Below are 16,549 nucleotides of genomic sequence, written 5' to 3'. Positions count from 1 at the left end.
GAGGGGAAGGGAAAAGGGAGGGGGGGGAGACAAAGAGGGAGGGAGTCGAAAGGCCCCAAACTGGATCTTTATGGAACATTTTCCGCCGAGATCAAGGGAAAGTGAATCCGCGCAGCGGGGGATGCCCCGCACGCCGCTGCCATCGGGGGCCGCGGAGCCGCGCCCGGCCTGAGCGCCCCGCGGATGCTCTTCATGCCGCAGCCGCCCCCAGGCCAAGCCCGGAGCCCCCCGCTGTGCCTTCTGCCCCTCGGCCGGCCGTGTGAGTTCCTGGGGTGCGGGGGGAAGGACGGGAGGGAGAGGGAAGTCCAAGGGTGCGGGACTCCTCGCAGCCCGCCGAGCCCCGGCCTGTGTCGGGACACCACCGCCAGCCTGTCCCGCTGCTCCCCGCCGGCCAACCTGCTCCATCCCGGGAGCACTGGGGTCCCCGGCCGGGGCAGGAGCCGGGTCCTCGGGGCTCGCCGCGGACACCTCCCACCTGTGCTCGCCGGTCACCGGCTCCTGGGTGCGATGGGCGCCGGGAACATCCGCGGCTCGGCCGGGCCGGGCCCGCCCCGTCCTGACCTCCGGAGCCGGGCGGGGGTACCGGCGGAGCGCTCGGGGCGCTCCCTGCTCCGGGGACTGCGGCCGGACACCGGGGTACGTGTGTCCACCCGCACACAGCCGGGCCGGCTGTCCGGCTCCTCGCAGGGACCTCTCCCTGGAATTCTGCTGGAACTGGGAGTCCCAGCCCTGCTCTCACCGGAGAGGTCCTAGTCCTGTTCCCCCTGGAGCTCTGCTGGAGCTGGAGTTGGGGGTCCCAGCCCCGCTCTCCCCCTGCACGACCACTGCCCCGAACAGCGGCTCGGCCTCGGCGGGCGGTGCAGGGACCGAGGCTGGGGCCGGGGGACAGGAAGGGTCCCTCGGGGGCCGCAGGTCCTTGGGAAGCACCAGTTTCGGTCCCCGGGGCCGAGACCCCGCAGCCTCCTCAGGACTACTCCCCCTCCGCGCCGCCGATGCCCTTCCGTCTGTGTCTGTCCGTCCGTCCGTCAAGCGGGACGGGCAGCGGGTCCCTCTGCGCTGTAAAAGTCGGGGTTGATGCGCGGCAGCCCCGGCGGAGCTGTCAGGCCTTATCTTTATTGGCTTTTCCCAGTCTCCGTCCAAGTTTAAGAGGGGCCCTTTTATCTCGGAGCCCAGCACTCCGCCTGTTTACACCGCCCGGCTCCGCCGCAGCGCTTCGGCCGCCGAGCCCCCGCAGCCCCGAGGGGACGGGGCAGAGGGACCGGCCGGGCTGGGCTGCCCTCCCCGACGGGTACCAGAGGGGACAGGAGAAAGGGTCGGGGCTCGGGGGCTGCGGCCACATCAGAGATGAGCTGCCTGGGCCTCAAGCAGGAGCGCAGCCACGCGTGGGCGGCTCCCCCACGGGGCCCTGCTCTCCCGGGCACAGCGGCTTCCCCCGGGGCCGGGGGTGCCACGTCCCAGTGTCGGGCAGTGCCACCGCAGCCCCGAGGAAGGACCACGGGCCGGGAGGGCCACACCTCGCAGGTGTCTGGGCGGGGGGCAGGGGCTGGACGCGGCCGCCGGTGCCGCGAGCTAACGGTGCCCTTCTCTCTCCCCCAAGGAAATGCTCCAGGAGAAAAGCCTGTCTGAAACCGAGGAAGGGTTTCCAACAGCCCCCGCGCCCGGCCATGCGGACTCCTCCGCCGGCTCCCCCGTCCTCGGCGTAGCCGGGGGGAGCACCACGCCGCTCAGCAGCCCGCAGCTCCCCGACCCCGAGCAGGTACGCACCGTCCTGCCCGGCCCGTCGGCTGCGCCCCTCACCCTCGCCGCCAGCCTGGCCGGAGCCCGGCCTGCCACCGCGCATCTCCCTCGGCGACGACACGGGGAGGGATTGCGAGGAAAGCGCGTTTTTCTTCACTTTTTCTTTACTTTTATTTTTCCCCCCCCTATTACTTTTTATTTTCCCCGTCCAAAGCAGGCCGCCCCGTGCCCGCAGGTCTGGAAGGGCAAGTCCGAGAGCCGCGGCCGTCGGGGCCCGCCGGGTGGAGGAGCCGCTGCCGCTCCTCCCGAGCAGGATCCGGCCCGTCGGGGGGATTCTTTCGGGTTTTTTTCCATCCCTAAATAAAACGCCGGGTCTGCCCGCGGCCTCTCGGCGCGGTGCGGCTTCTCTGCCTTCGCCCCCTCCGTGATGTCCCCGCATCCCGCGGACAGGAACGCGCCCCTGCACAAAGCGCGGCCCTGGGCGCTTATCCGTTTTCCCGCTCCCGGCCCCCTTTTTTGGGAGCCTTAGGGAGAGTCTGCCCCAACGGGGCATGGAAATTCCTAGGGAAAAAAAAAAGATAAAAGGGAGACAAAAAATTCCATTTGGCCGCAGTGTCCTGCCTGGATGTGAAAGTCTACAATTAAACCGGCCTCAGTTTGTTTCTCTTATTTTTGGCAAAGGGCAGAAAAATTTTTGGGACTCCATCCTCCTCCTGCACAGACTGGTGGCTTTGCCTCGAGCCTCGGCTACAGCGCGGCCCTGGGTGTGCAGTCTCCATCCCTGGCCCTTCCATGGCCCTTCCCAGCCCTTCTCTCAGGTTTTCTCCGTCATTTCTCACTGTTCTCATTGTCTTTATTTTTTACAGACAATAGAAAATATCAAAGTCTATCTCCATGAGAAGGAGCTATGGAAGAAATTTCATGAAGCTGGCACAGAAATGATAATAACCAAAGCAGGCAGGTTAGTGAAAATTCCCTGTGAACATGTATTGCTTCTGATCCCTATGAAATATCCCTGTGTGCTGAGACTGGGTTTTGCAGAGCTGCTGCAATGAGGGGAATTTTAAAAATTCATTATTTTGATTGCAGATTTCAGCAAGATCATTTTTTTTTCCCAGTGTAAACTGTGCATGTGTTTGAGTGTGGCAAATGGGATTGGTGGATGCCAGAAAAGAGCTGTGGAGTCATTTGGCAGGTTTAGTCCCGAATTCTCTTTGGTCATTTTAAATTTTATAATTATTTGTAATCAGGATATTAGCGTGATTGTGGATTTTATATTTTTTTATTAGTAGTAGTATTTCTTTTTTTCCCCCAAAAAAGCAAACCCCCCTCCCCTTTTCTGCGACCTCTGATGGGATACTTTGCACCAAATTTTTAGCAACGCGAAGGCTCAGACTGTTCTTTTAACCACAAAACTGAAAGAGAAACCGGTACCACTTTTAGGTTTAAAAAAAAATTCTGTCTTCCCTTGGAAAAAACCTATAATTTTTACCAAATCAGAGCCCCCTCAGTGTGCACATCCAGGCCCGGGAGGGAGCTGAGAGTCTCACAGAGGCTTCGCTTCCCCAGAGAACCCACCCCTGCATCTGTTCAGGGTCCTGTCCCACCCGAGCTGCTCTGGTGGGAGGTGGCAGAATTAAAGTCAGTAAATTTAAGCGTGAGAATTAAACCTCAGACCTTCACCATCCTGGGAGCCAGACGGTTCCCAAGAAAATTATCCAGGTCCCTCTGTGGGCACCGAAGTATTTGCCCTTGGCTTCTGCGGGAGCGGGCTCGCGTCGCTGCTGCCGGGAAAGAAACATTTAGGTGTTAAAACGTCGTTCTGACACATTTTAGCCTTGTGGTTGTGCCGTGCCCTGCCACCGCGGGTTTTATGCCGTGCTGGGGAGATTTGCAGCCGGGCACCCAAATAGTGCGGGGAGGGCAGAGGGAGGAAAATCCCGCAAATAATATCTCTGCAGGTTTTGTTCCTCTGTGGTCCCCGATCCTTCGTGCAGGGGGCTCGTGGAGTTGTGTATGTGTGTGTATATTTTTTCTGCCCCGTTTGCTGCTCACGCTGTGAGACCCAGAACCCAACCCTCGGCTTTGGATTTTTGGGATCGATGAGCGCTTTCCTTCTCCTTTCCTTCATCCCGGCAGCGCTGCTCTGTGCAGCAGCTGGTCAGTGCAGGGAAGTTTTATTTTAATAAGCAAGATATTCCCATTAGTCCCCCTGGAGAGGGGGTGTATATCCTGGGAATCTTCAATTTATTTGCTAGTTGGCTGTTTATGAAGCGATCGTGCAGGTAACTCTGTCCTTATCACTCTATATTTTGGTGCATAAAATCTTAGGGCTTGTTCTGTAGCATCTGCTGATGGGAAGAGCCGGCTCCATTTGGATAGGTCTGCTCCCTAAGTCAGCTAAGACGAGGGGATCAAGACCTCAAATATTTCCCCCTTAATTTATAGTATCTGAGTGTGTCTGTGCGGGACGTGTAATACCTTTACCAAATTCTGGACCCTAAGCATCCCAAACGTGCGTGTTATCTCTCCGCGAGTCTTAACGTGGATGGTTTAAGCAGCTCCATATGTATAGGGCTCAGTCCCACATTCCTTGTCCGGTGGAGCTGGCAGTGCACACGTATTCACCTTTCGTGAGGGTGGGATGGGGGGTAGAACCCCAAGACGCACAAAACTTAAGAGTTTTTTAAGTTATCCGAGCCAAATTCTCCACGTGTGAAAATCAGCGCAGTGCCATCGAGCTAACAGAATTTTAATTTTTTTTAGTATAAATAGTTTAAAAAACAAAACCAAAACCAGTGAAAGAAGTGGCTGAAATGCTGATGAATGAGACGAAACAAAAGAACGGCTTCATTTCTTTTCTTGGGGTTCAGCTGCGAATGGTGGCAAAATACAGAGCAATCGTTTTTATCAGGGTTTTTAGCAGGTTTTTAGCAGGGAGGCACAGGCAGCCCAGCCCACGCAGCGGTGCCAGGACCCGGCTCTGTCCCACCCGGCCCCGGGCTGGGCTTTCCAGCAAAAATACACGAAATAATTAGCACGAGGACGGCCGAAAAATCGAACAACACAAATCCCGTTGTGGCTCGAGTCTCTTGGTTCGTAGCGGTGCCAGGCTGGCCACGCGTGTCCGTGCTGAGGGCAGGGCATGAAAATTATTACTTCATGCAGATTTTATTTCACCCGAGCTATTTAAATAGAGAGTCGCAATAATAAACCTCCTCCTGACCCAATTAAAAAAACGATGGTTAATGGAGATTTGTGTGCACTTGCATGTACCGTTGGGGAGGGGGGGTGGAAAGAGGGAAAGCGGCTAATTGCAGGCACTAATTAGGACTCTAATCCCCCTCCCAGCAGGCACAGAGATGCCCCTGAATGCCGTTAGTTGAAATCACTTAAATGTCGGGTCTGTCTGACCTCAAGGGGCACAAACGAAAAGAAATGGAAGCCTGATTTTTTAAATTTCAAACAACAACAACAAAAAAAGAGTGACTTTAATGACAAGTTCACTCAATGGAGAGGAAATGTACAGCTCAGCGGAAGCGTTAATTCCATGGCAATGGTGTAAAATAGCTTTTTTGTATAAACAAGGCAAATATTGATAACTTAGTGGGGGGGGGAAGGGGAGTCATTTGTTTCATTCTTTGTAGAGCTCCACAGAACGAGCCAACTATAAATTATCGAGAATTTAGGGCTGAGAATTACTTTGGGGGATTATTACTCCCTCTTAGGACTGATCTGTAAGAGATATTAGGAGAACACAGCAAGCTCAGCATTGAAATAGAAATCATGTTGTTGCCAAGAAAGTTGATTTATAAAGTGGAAACATCTTTAAAATGCACTCGCTATCTTTTTAATGTCCGACCGCTTCGTTGTGGGAGGGGAAAAAAAAGAGATTATTTTATATTAAAAGGCTCATCAAGAGATAAAAAGTCTGTGTTAGCAAAGTTCCCTGAACTCTGCAGGAAAGCGCTCGGGTCCCTCGGAGCGCCCGTGGCAGCGCCCGCGGGATGGGACCGGCTCCATCACTCAGAGCCTTCCTCTCCTCCCTCCTCTTTGAGGTTTGCTCTAATTGCGGATTTCTCCTCCAGAGGATTGTCTGTTGATGGTTTTAAAAGGCTGGATATATGTGGTGCGGAGACCGTCCCGTCCCCGGCGCTGCCTGGAGCGGTGGGGACACACGGGCTGCGGGGACCGGGGGGACACGGGGGGCTCCTTCGGGCACTGCCCTTCACCAGGGGCGTTTGGCAGGGCAGGTTTTGGGGGAGGCAGCGTGGTTATGGATGAAACCCCATTTTTGGGGGGCTGAGAGTCCCCTGCTCTCCTCCAAGTAGCCCCTCTCCGTGCAGCCCCGGCGGGGCGGCCGCTCCAGCTCCATCATCCCCTTTCCCATCCCTGCTCCCAGCGCGGCTGGGTCGCTTTTCAGAGACAGGAACGAGCCCAGCACCCAATTCGAGCTGTGCGTGCCTGTTTTGTAAATAACTGTTCATGCACCTTCCCGTGTGTGCATTTATGTGTGTATATATATATATATATATATATAAACAAAAAAACTCCAAACCAACTAACCAACCAACCAACCAAAAAATCCCCCCTCCTCCCCTCCAAAAAAAAAAAAAAAAACAAACACAAACCAAGAAGTTCCCTAAAACCGCCACAAAAATTTGCCAGCAGATGAGGTCCTGTTAAATCAAATTAATCAAATAGATCTAGGCTGTAGTAAAGGGGACAGAGTTTCTCGGAGGATGGAGGTGCAGGGCACACACCTTTCCTGGGGGATTTTAGGAATTCCTCAGTGATGAAGTTGTGCAAGGGGTGGGTAAAGCAGAAAGCAAATGAGGGACTTCATTATAAATCTTGCTTTCCGATTTTGTCTTCTCCCTTTTATGTGCTGTTATTTAACTGAGCAATTGTAATTTTTTCGTAGCTCGTGGCAAACTCTGCTTTGTCTCATCTTTCTTTGTGAAGTCTCATCTTCCAGACTTTATTCCTGCTGGAAGTTAATCTTTACTCACACAGTCTTCCTGGCTCAGGGTTTCTTCTTTCTGCTAGATTACTTATTTAGCTGTTCCCTGGTTTTTTTTCCATGGTGCCAGTCTTTGCAGCATTGCAATTTCTATCCAGGTGTTGCCAAGGACAAACAATTTGATAAAATTTATGGCTACTCAGTAAAAAATGCCAGTTCACAGGATGTCTGGTCACATTTTTGTGAACAGTTACTGAAGAGAAAATAATGTGTCATTCCCCCTTGGTAGCAGAACCATCCCTGAGATGAAACAGGAGGCTCAAGATACTGAACTTTAGTTTTGGCTGGAGTGCAGGATGTGCACAGGTACAAAGACAGCTCCAGTCTCTGTGGTAGCAGGTTTTAAGAAGCATATGCAGGAAAGTACTGCACAGGAAAAAAAAATAGGATCAATAAAGCAGCTTGCATGTGTGGAAAAGACTCAACCCCCCTTTAGATGTTCAAGTTTCGTTTTAAAAGTGGCTTATTTCAGTTTTAAAAAAATCTGTTCCTAATCAACTTTACTAAACCAAAATAAAACTAGTTTTTAGGACATCAAGGTCTGAAGAAGTATAAATGCTTTGGCTAAGCTGGTGCAGCTTTTCCTGTGTGAATAATCCTTTAAATTTTCCATGGCTCTGTAGGGCATATGGATGCCCAGTTCTCATTACAATTAGAGGGAAATATTTGTCCAGAATCTTTTGAGGCAGTTACAAGAATTCCTGCTAAAGGTTTTTGATCCGAGAGCAAACCTTAATATCCGAGATCAGCGATGGAATGTGAGCCGTCAATTTAAAACGTAGAAATAAAATAGATATCTGAGGAATGTTTGATCGGCTTGCTCCTAAATTTGGGGTCCTGGAATTACCCTGGTTGGGCGAACTCCTGCTGTTAGAGAAAGAGCAGGAGCAAACCCCCAATGGGTCTTGGCTGTGCTGCTGAAGTTGTCAGACAGCTTTGGCAGGGGAGGCAGAGCCTGTGCACGCAGAGGAGGGCAGGGATGGGAGCTCAGTTTCTAACACACTTCTCTCTTCAAACAGCAATCCTGGCTTTTAGTTTGTTAAAGGCATGGGATGCTCACGGTTAAGGGTGTTTCTAAAGTTTTCCCTGCTTGTCCTTACGCTGGAGCAGCAGCTCCAGGGGGGAGGGGAAGGTTTGGTCAAGCCCAAACCAGCTCTGGGGAAGGGCCTGACCATGGCTGGGGCTCTGCCCCTGGATCAAAGGGGCTGTGGATCATCTCCTGCTCTGCACTGATGGCACCAAGGCTGCCCTGTGGAGCCCACCCTGCAGGAGGGGCTGGGCTGGTCGGGGAGCAAACCTGCCCTGAACTGCTGTCCTTGGCCACAGGTTCTCTCTGAGGTTCCTTTGTGCCTCTCCCATCTTTGGGCTCGTTGGGACCTTCTCTGCTCAGCTTCAGCTGCAGCAAAGCAAAAGCACTGGAGGAACACCCCGTGGCCAGGAGCCTGCTCGTGTTCCAAGTCACCATGGGGCAAAGAGAGGAAATGTTTCTAGACCGTGAAAGCAGCCATCCAGCTAACCAAGGTCTCAAGTATGTGAGAAACAATGTTTTATTTAAAAATTAGCTGCGCTAGCCAGAAGAAAAAAAAAATACAGCCCCACTATTCCAAAATATAAAAATCCCTTAACTGTCTGACCTTCTCATCACTAGGTCATGGTCCTGCCACCAGATAAATCTCTCCTATCTGCCCATAGACTGAGAGTTCAATGTTGCTTGTGTTAGTGACAGTGAATTTGGGGCTGAAAAATGAACTACTGATGAGAACTCCTGTTGAACCTGTATTGTTTGTTATTCTGAGGCAAGGATCTGGCATGGGCTAATCCAGCACTTCAAAGTTAACTGCTCTTACTTTGTATACAGAGCGTCATAACGGAGTGGCGTGGGTGATAAGAGAAATAAGGGACTGAGGGTTAGGATACACTGGGAAAATGGGACCCTGTTGAAAAACTCTTTGATCTCCCTAAAGTATTTTCTGAAAGCAAGAATCTATCAAAAAGGAAATGCCATTTAAAAAGGCTAAAAGAAACAGCTGACATCCCCAAATTTGTTTTAATCTGCCCCGGAGAATATTATTTTAAAAGATGCGTTAAGTCGGTGGAAGAAATACTTGTCAAAAGAAGGGAAATTGGGAAAAGAACTGAAGAAAGGCCATTGGAATGGAGACATGGTTCTTGAAGCCTCTGCACACCGTTCCTTTCCCTCCTAGCAATGAAGATGAGGAGAAGCATCCTCGAGCAGCCATGGCCAGTTCCCAAGAAGAATTTGGGGCCACACTGGTCATTATCGGGGATCATTGTCTGCCTTGGTGCTTTGAAACCATCCCTGGGGCATCTCAGCATGCCCAGCAGGTTCTGAGGAGGGCTTGTTAGCCAAGATGTTGAGTGATCTGTGGTTTTTCTGATCCTTTCACAACCTGATGTGCCACAGGCATCACCTTTCCAGACAACACCACTCGGGACCTTCTGGAAATTCAGTTGTTGCTTTACTTGACTTCCCCAAAAGCAGGGATTGTAAAATCACTGGCTGCCCTTGGAAATCTTTGTCTTACTGCCTTTAAAAATAGAATTTCAGCTGCTGAGCTTCTAGAGGGCAGGGGGGTGTTTTTACCTCCCTGGAAAGGGCAGAAGGAAGCACTCAGGGGTATCTGGAGCACCACCCACCCCTCAGGGACACGCCGTGAGCTCCATTCTGCACATTCCCAGGGGCTTCAGGGAGCACCCACAGCCTGTGGTGAGGACATGGCTCGGGTTGCTCCATCAGGACCAAGGTATCTTGTTTCCATGCAGTTTTCTCTATGGAAACACCAGTTGAATTCCCCAAGTCTTCCCTGCTTCCCATCTGCTGGTCAGAGCCATCCCTTCCCAGCTAATGCATCAGCAGGGACATCAGGAATGATGTTGGGATCTCAGTGAAGAGGGTCAGGTTAAATCCTTGTGAGCAGGAGGGCGGTGAGGGCTTTGCATGATCCAGTGTCCCTGGCACGCACAGGTCCCCGTGTGCAGCATGGCATGTGCTCAGACGAGTGTTTTGAGCTCTTTGATCAGCTCTGATGCTCTTGACTTTTTTGGCTTGCAGCCCCCTGCCCAAAAAATGACTTCATTGGACCTGGGAGCCTTGCTCCCATCTCTCCAGAACTGACCAGACCTGCTCATATGGGGATAAAAAAAGTGAGATGCCCACAAAGTGGCCAAGCCTGGAGAGTCTGAAAGGCTGGGAACTGCTGCCCCAAAGGAAAGCAAAGCTTTCCTCTTATCTCTCACTTCCAAATCCAACCAACCAATTACACATCAATTAAACTTTGTTTGAACATAATAGAAGCTTTGGCTCCGTGTCAGCAACTGCTCCACGGTTAAGGGGATTGGATAGTAATAGTATAAATAAATAAACAAGAGATGCTTATTCTAACAGTTCATTTTAAAACAATTTGTGAATATCATGTAGAGATAAAATGTGCCTAGCATAAACTTAGCTAAGCAGTGACTGCTTCATTATCAGAACAAATAATTCACTGGCACATCATCTTTGAAGCTTGGGAGGGCTATGGAATTGTGCTGCTTGTTTATTTTCCTGGCTTTTACTGGTTTTGCTACATTTCATCTGCAGGGCAGGGTTTAGCTGGGGCTCTGGCAGTGTGGTGCCAAGCTCTGGTGATGTCTGCTCAGCCCCTCTGCCCTCCCCAGGGCATCACCCTGTGTCTGGGTACCAGGCTGTGGTGTTCTAATGCCATCCAGAGTGTCCTGCTCACACAGCAGGCACTGTAGCCTTTCCCCCATGATCGTTATCTTTGAGGGCAGCTTTCTCTTGTGAACGTAAAAACTGATTTAAGGTTTCCCCTGTGCAGGGCAGTGAGAGCTGCTGCCACCACACAGCAGGGATTTTCCCCTGCCAGTGCAGGGAGTGGGGCAAAAATGTGCCTGTCAGAGCCACTAAACCCAGCAGGGAGCTTTGAGGGATGCATGAGACCATCAGGATGGGGCTGAGGGGCCTGGATGGTCCCTTCTGCTCTGGCTTGAGCTGGAGGGAGGGAGGAGTCGGTTTGAATGTGCTCGAAATTGGAGACCTGCTCACTTGGTGTTTTTTAGAAGAGGCTGTCAGGGCTGGTGCTTGTGCTGTGTCCCCTGTGCATCGCTGGCTGTCACCTGGGTGCTCCAAGGGCTCGTGGCTGGTCCCTGGGTGGGCAGGGGAGCTGTGGGACTGGTGGCAGCTCTGTGGCTCCCCAAGCGGCCCCGCTGGCTGCCCTGTCCTCCTTCTGAGGTGTGCTGGTGTGTTGGACACACACCTGGTGGGGCAGACACACCCCTGGCGTGGCTTTCAAAAAGAACAAGCATGAATTGTAAGAAATTTGTCCAGTGCCGACCTTCCCCACCACAGAGATGGGGCTGTCATTTGTATGTTCAGGGCATTTGCTGCAGCCCCTGGGGCACTGTTTAGCTCTGAACCAAAGATGGTGAGGCCAGGAACTGCTGCTCTTAACCTCCTGATTTCTGGTGGCTCAAACTTCACCTGACAGTTGGTTTATCCTGTGCTGCACATTCCCAGCACTGAATCCCGCTGAGCTGCCCCGTGTGCCCAGGCAGGGCTGCAGCCACCCTTGGGGCAGGAGGTGTCCCTGAGGACTAGATGCCACCTGCTCAGACATCCTCCGTGGGAAGCCCCAAATGCCCAGTCTTTGTCCCCAATTTCTGCCCAGCACAGCAAAGCTCTGACTCGGCTGGGAGCCGTGCGTGGCAGCGGGAAGGCGGGCGGGTAAAATATATGGACCTGCCCGGCTCTTGCCTCAGACCTCCCACCAAAGCCAGGCTGAGCTTCCCCAGAGCTTGGCAAAGACGTTGGCAGGTTTTATTGCAGCGCTGGGCGATCCTTGTGCCGCTGCTGCTCCCCAGGCAATGGGTGATGAAACAACCTATTGTCCGGGGGCCGCCGGGGCAGAGCATCCTCGGCGGAGCCGCCCATCCGCCCCCGGCCCCGCCTGCGCGGAGCTGCCAGAGGGAGCTCGGCCTGTGCTCCTGAGCCGCTCCCGAGCGCAGGGCCCGGGGCTCTGAGTAGCTCCATTGACCTGTAGTAAATCTGGGGGAAGCAGGCAGCTTTTTGGCCCCCTCCCAGGGAGCTGTGTGGAGCCACTGTAGGCACGGCCTCGCTGCCGGGCAGGGCCGGTGCCTCCGCCGTGGTTTTCTGCTCCCTTCTCTCAAACGGGACGTTTCAAAATATCATTTCATGATATTAGGTGCTCTCTCCCTTGCCTTTTTTTTTTTTTTTTTTTTTTAATTCAATCTCTGTGACTGCGTTTTCTTGGCCCCAGCTCCCAGGTTTGCCGTGGCCTTCCCACCAGGAACGCACAGCCCATGTTTGTATCGTATTGCAAAGCCATATTTACTGAACGAGCCTCTGCCAAGGGGTTGAGAAATATGTTTTCATTAAGAAAATTAAACTGACAAGTCCCTGGACAGCACATTAGTCGCATATTTTTTCTTTAAGGCCAAAATGCAGCAGCTAATAATAATGATGAAATGTCCATGCACAGCCAAATTACTAAAATCTACCCTGTGTTTTCCTGGAAAAGAATGCGGAGAGTTGGCAAACTTGGTTGGAGCTGGGTCTGTGGAAGGCAGAGTACAATGCTACCACTGCGAGATAGAGAGTGGTTTGCAAGTTAAGCAACACCTTCAATCAGATGTGAGTCCCCATTTGTTATCCTTAAAGAATTTCAGCTGTATATATTATAGTAGTACTTTGGCTCTTTGTATTTATTTTAGAGGGCTATACTAAAGAACATTATAAACTCAGGCATGTCCATGCTATATGAACTCCATATGCTGAAGCTTAATTTTAAATGCCATTAAAAAAGCACTTAACATTTACAATATATCAGTTCGGCTACTTTAGCAGCTTGGATGTTCTACAGTAAACGAAATGATTGAGGAAAAAAGAAATTCAGAAGCTAAATGTTATAAAAATCCCCAACGCTGGACATTCGCCTGGTACAATGAACTGTCAAACTGTGTCCACCTCGTTTCTGGTTTTTAATGAATTTTTCCTTTTTTTTTTTTTCTTCTTGTTTTCTGTTTCATTTTTAAATACCATTTTAAAGCCTAATTTAAAAAAAAAAAAAAAGAAAAAGAAAAAATCTTGGCTTTCAGATCGGATTCCTTATACAATTTTTTTTCAATGTGTGAATTGGGCTGTGTATTCACAAATTGAAATGTCCTACTGTATTTACCCAGGTGCTTACCTGTAGGAGGACAAGGTTAAGAGGAGTGCGGAGTTTATGAATGAAAATCAAAGAGGGACATTGGTAAACCACCCCTTTTTAGTCCCGGCTAATTACATGGTAAACATCTGGAATTTATGCAGGGTGGTTAAAAGAGTCAATTGAAACGGTTTTTGAACAGGGCCCATTTTGTTGCCTCCTCCCAAAAGCAGCGACAAAATGGTGCTGCAGCCCCTGGAGCTCCCCAGCTCGGCTGGGGAGGGGGCAACACACGGGGAAAGGAGGGATGAAGGCAGGGACAAAGTGGCCTCGATGTCTGATGGAGAAACGGCATCGGGATTTGGGCCTTTCCTGATTTGTGTCATCAGAGTGACTCCGGGATGTGGCAATTCCCGGCCTCCATCCCCTGGTGCCGGTGGGAAGGAGAACTTTCTGTCCTGGCTGGTGGCTGCAAGGCTGTGGTGAGCCAGCTTGCTCTACTGACTTGGGTGTTTTTACTGGATGAGGAGGAGGCTGGGAAGATGGAGCCAAGAAAATATAGTAACCCTGAGGATGTGAAGTGCCTAATCCTGCAAATCCTGGCTGGTGATGTGTTCTCGAGGGACTGGGAAGCCCATGGCAGTGCCAGGACCCATTAGGGCCGTCTCCTTTGGATCGCAACACCGGACAGAGATGGAATGTACTTCTTCCATGGCTTTATTAGAAACCTTCCTGAGTATTGCAAACCTTGCTTAGGTGTGCAGGATACACACACAAACATCCTCTGGTGAGGCACTGGTTTGTGTGACGTTCTGGTTTGGTGTTGGCTGCGTTGTGGCCGCTGGAGTTGGTGGTAAATCAGCGGGACGGGCGCGTTTCCGCGGGGAGCTCTGCCCTGCTCCTGGCTCCAGCAGGGTTTAATGGCTGTGTGTGAATCTGGGAAATCTGGGAAGGCCCGTCTGTGCCACCGCCGGCTTTAACCCTCAGTCTCCCCGTGGGCTTTGGTGATCCTCAGTTTGTTGGAGGGAACTCAGGAGTAGGGACGTGGTGTCGTGGATGTTGGGACTGTGTGAATGAGGAACCTGAGCGTGCTCAGGTTCTTCAGAAGTGGAGTCAGATCTCATGGCTGTTCATGCACTTTCATGGCAGCAAGAAACCTGCAATCCTGAGGCTGCCAGAAGCCAGGTAGGACCTCCTGTACGTGTGAGGTCTCCTTGTCCGAGCCTCCCACAAAGAGGGATGTGTTGATCCCCCCCCATCTCTCTGTGCATCGACCTTTTCCTGGTGTCCCTCATCCATATTTGTGCTCCATTTTGCACCAGGACACGCTCTGGAAAGAGTGAGTTGAATTCAGGTGATATACAAGCAGCAATAATGTTCTGTAGCTCATTTGTCCTTGTGAGTTCATCTCATGGTGGATCTGCCTTTTGGGTGCTGCTCCAAGTTTCCATCGGTTCCAGCGCTGCTCCAGGTCTCTCACTAATGTTTAACCCTTTGCTTTTCCTAAGGAGGATGTTTCCTAGTTACAAGGTCAAAGTGACTGGAATGAACCCCAAGACCAAGTACATCTTGTTGATCGACATCGTCCCAGCTGACGATCACCGGTATAAATTCTGTGACAACAAATGGTGAGAGAACATTCCTGTTTGCCTTCTTTTCCATAAGAAAATTGCAGTTGGGTCAACCATTTGTTGTGCAGACTCAGAAACCAACACAAACACCTTCCCACGGGAGGGACGCCGACATCCCGGAGCCCTCTTTGGTGGAGCAGGGATGGAGACAACAGCCAAGGGCTGGAAGTTAAAGCCAGGCAAACACAAAATAAAATATTACTGACAGACTAGGGGATTGAATGCTGGAACAAAGTGCTGATAGGGATGGTGAGCTGTCCGTGCCCGAAGTGCTCTAGACTGGGTGTCTTTTTGGAGGAGATGCTTTAGGCCAAGCGTAGGTTGCCTGGCTCTGTGTGGTGCAGGAGAGTGAAGCCACAGCCTGCATTATACCAGAGGCTGGACTGGGTGATCTAACGGTACGCTTTGTTGTTCAAAATTAAGTATCTAAGTGAGTCAAGGAAAGTTATAAATTCCTTTCTTCCGCAGTAATATTTTACTTTTAGGAGAGCAGCTCTAAAGCGAAATGTGGGATGGTTCACTCAGAGCCTTTATTCTCTTCTGTTGTTCTTCCCTTCCCTGTGCCTTTGAGTGAAGCTCCATACCCAAGAGGCAGCTGTGATTTTTGCTCTCTGACAAAGGAGTTGTTTTCCCTTTGGATTTTTACCCCCCAAAGTGCCCACCAGCCTCTCTCAGTGCCACCATTCCCTGTGGTTTTCCCAAACCCTTCCACCGGCTGCTGCCTGGTGAAAAGATGAGCAATGGAAAATCTCACAGGCCTCTTAATGGGAACGAGCCTGGTGACATCCCATAAAGCAGCAATAATTCACTTGCACATTAGGGCTGCTCTAGTTTTTTTTAAAAAAATCCCTTTTCTGTGTGCTTTTGTCCCGGAATGCCGCTGGGTAAGAGGAGTGGACTGAGGGTCTCTGCGCCACAGTGACCACTTTGTGTGTTTCAAACATTAAACACGAGATGATGGATAGTTGTTAACTCTGTTTAATTGAGTTTTTGCCAGCCCTAGAGCTGTTTCCCCTTTTCCTTTTATTGCTGCTGGAAAGTTTCTTTTGTTTTTTGGTAATATTGCTTTTATTGGGGTTTTATAGGAGGAGAACAATGTGGAGTGATGAGGGCGTTGCCATTAAGTGATGTCTCATGGCTGGGTCTTGTGTCCATGAGAGCTGGTGGTGGTGGTGTGGGGCAAGGGGAGCTGGCAGAAGGGTACAAGGGCAGCACCCTGTGCCAGCACACAGCTCCAGAGCAGGGAGCAGCCCCTTCCCACTGGGATAGGCTGTGGGAGTGCACCCACACTGGTACTGGTGCTCACAAGTACCTTCTCCTGGGAAGTGTGTGAGACCATCTGCCTTTGCAGAAAGGTCTTTGAAGGCTTCCAAAAACCCAGACAAGATTTCCTCCTTGACTACTGCCAGTACAGAGCCCCTGCCCCAAGGAAACCCCGTGTGGAGCAGGGATGGGGTCGCTCTGCCAGCCCCTGGAAACCCCCACGAGCAGCAGGAGCCTCCTCAAGTCCCCATGGCCTCCTGTGCCCCACTCAGGGCTGGTGGGAGGGTTGCTGGGCTGAGGTCAAGGACAAAAAGCTGTGCCTGGGAGGTGCTCAAGCTGTACCCTCTGTGTCTGCAGGATGGTGGCCGGGAAGGCAGAGCCGGCCATGCCGGGCCGGCTGTACGTGCACCCCGACTCCCCGGCCACGGGGGCACACTGGATGCGCCAGCTGGTGTCCTTCCAGAAGCTCAAACTCACCAACAACCACCTGGACCCCTTTGGACATGTAAGAGAGACCTTCTGCAAGGGTTTTGGGCAGGGGTGGGCCCACAGTGCCGGGTTTGTGCCTGGCCTGGGATGCTGGTTGGGATGTCACAGTTAAATTTATAATGAGGAACATTCATTTTGTGCTGCCAGGGTGGGGAGTGTTTCACCCAAAGGGAAGGGGCTGCCCGTGTGCTTTCTCTGCTCCTGGAAACACAGCCATGACT

General features: G+C 51.6%; 1 protein-coding gene across 1 annotated transcript in view; it reads left to right on the top strand.

Moving 5' to 3' along the window:
• Positions 1-1,600: 1,600 nt before the first annotated feature.
• TBX4 (T-box 4) overlaps positions 1,601-16,549 on the top strand; it is a 30,233-nt gene continuing 15,284 nt past the window's right edge. The window contains exons 1-4 of the mRNA XM_017821736.1: positions 1,601-1,756; positions 2,604-2,698; positions 14,454-14,573; positions 16,197-16,344. Coding sequence (XP_017677225.1) covers positions 1,601-1,756; positions 2,604-2,698; positions 14,454-14,573; positions 16,197-16,344 — 519 coding nt within the window. The remainder of the gene's footprint in view (positions 1,757-2,603; positions 2,699-14,453; positions 14,574-16,196; positions 16,345-16,549) is intronic.

Source organism: Lepidothrix coronata, unplaced genomic scaffold (assembly GCF_001604755.1).
Source record: "Lepidothrix coronata isolate B3197 unplaced genomic scaffold, Lepidothrix_coronata-1.0 Scaffold91, whole genome shotgun sequence".
Lineage (NCBI taxonomy): Eukaryota > Metazoa > Chordata > Aves > Passeriformes > Pipridae > Lepidothrix > Lepidothrix coronata.
Note: the sequence above shows the minus strand (reverse complement) of the source record. Positions and strands in the feature narration are given on the sequence as shown.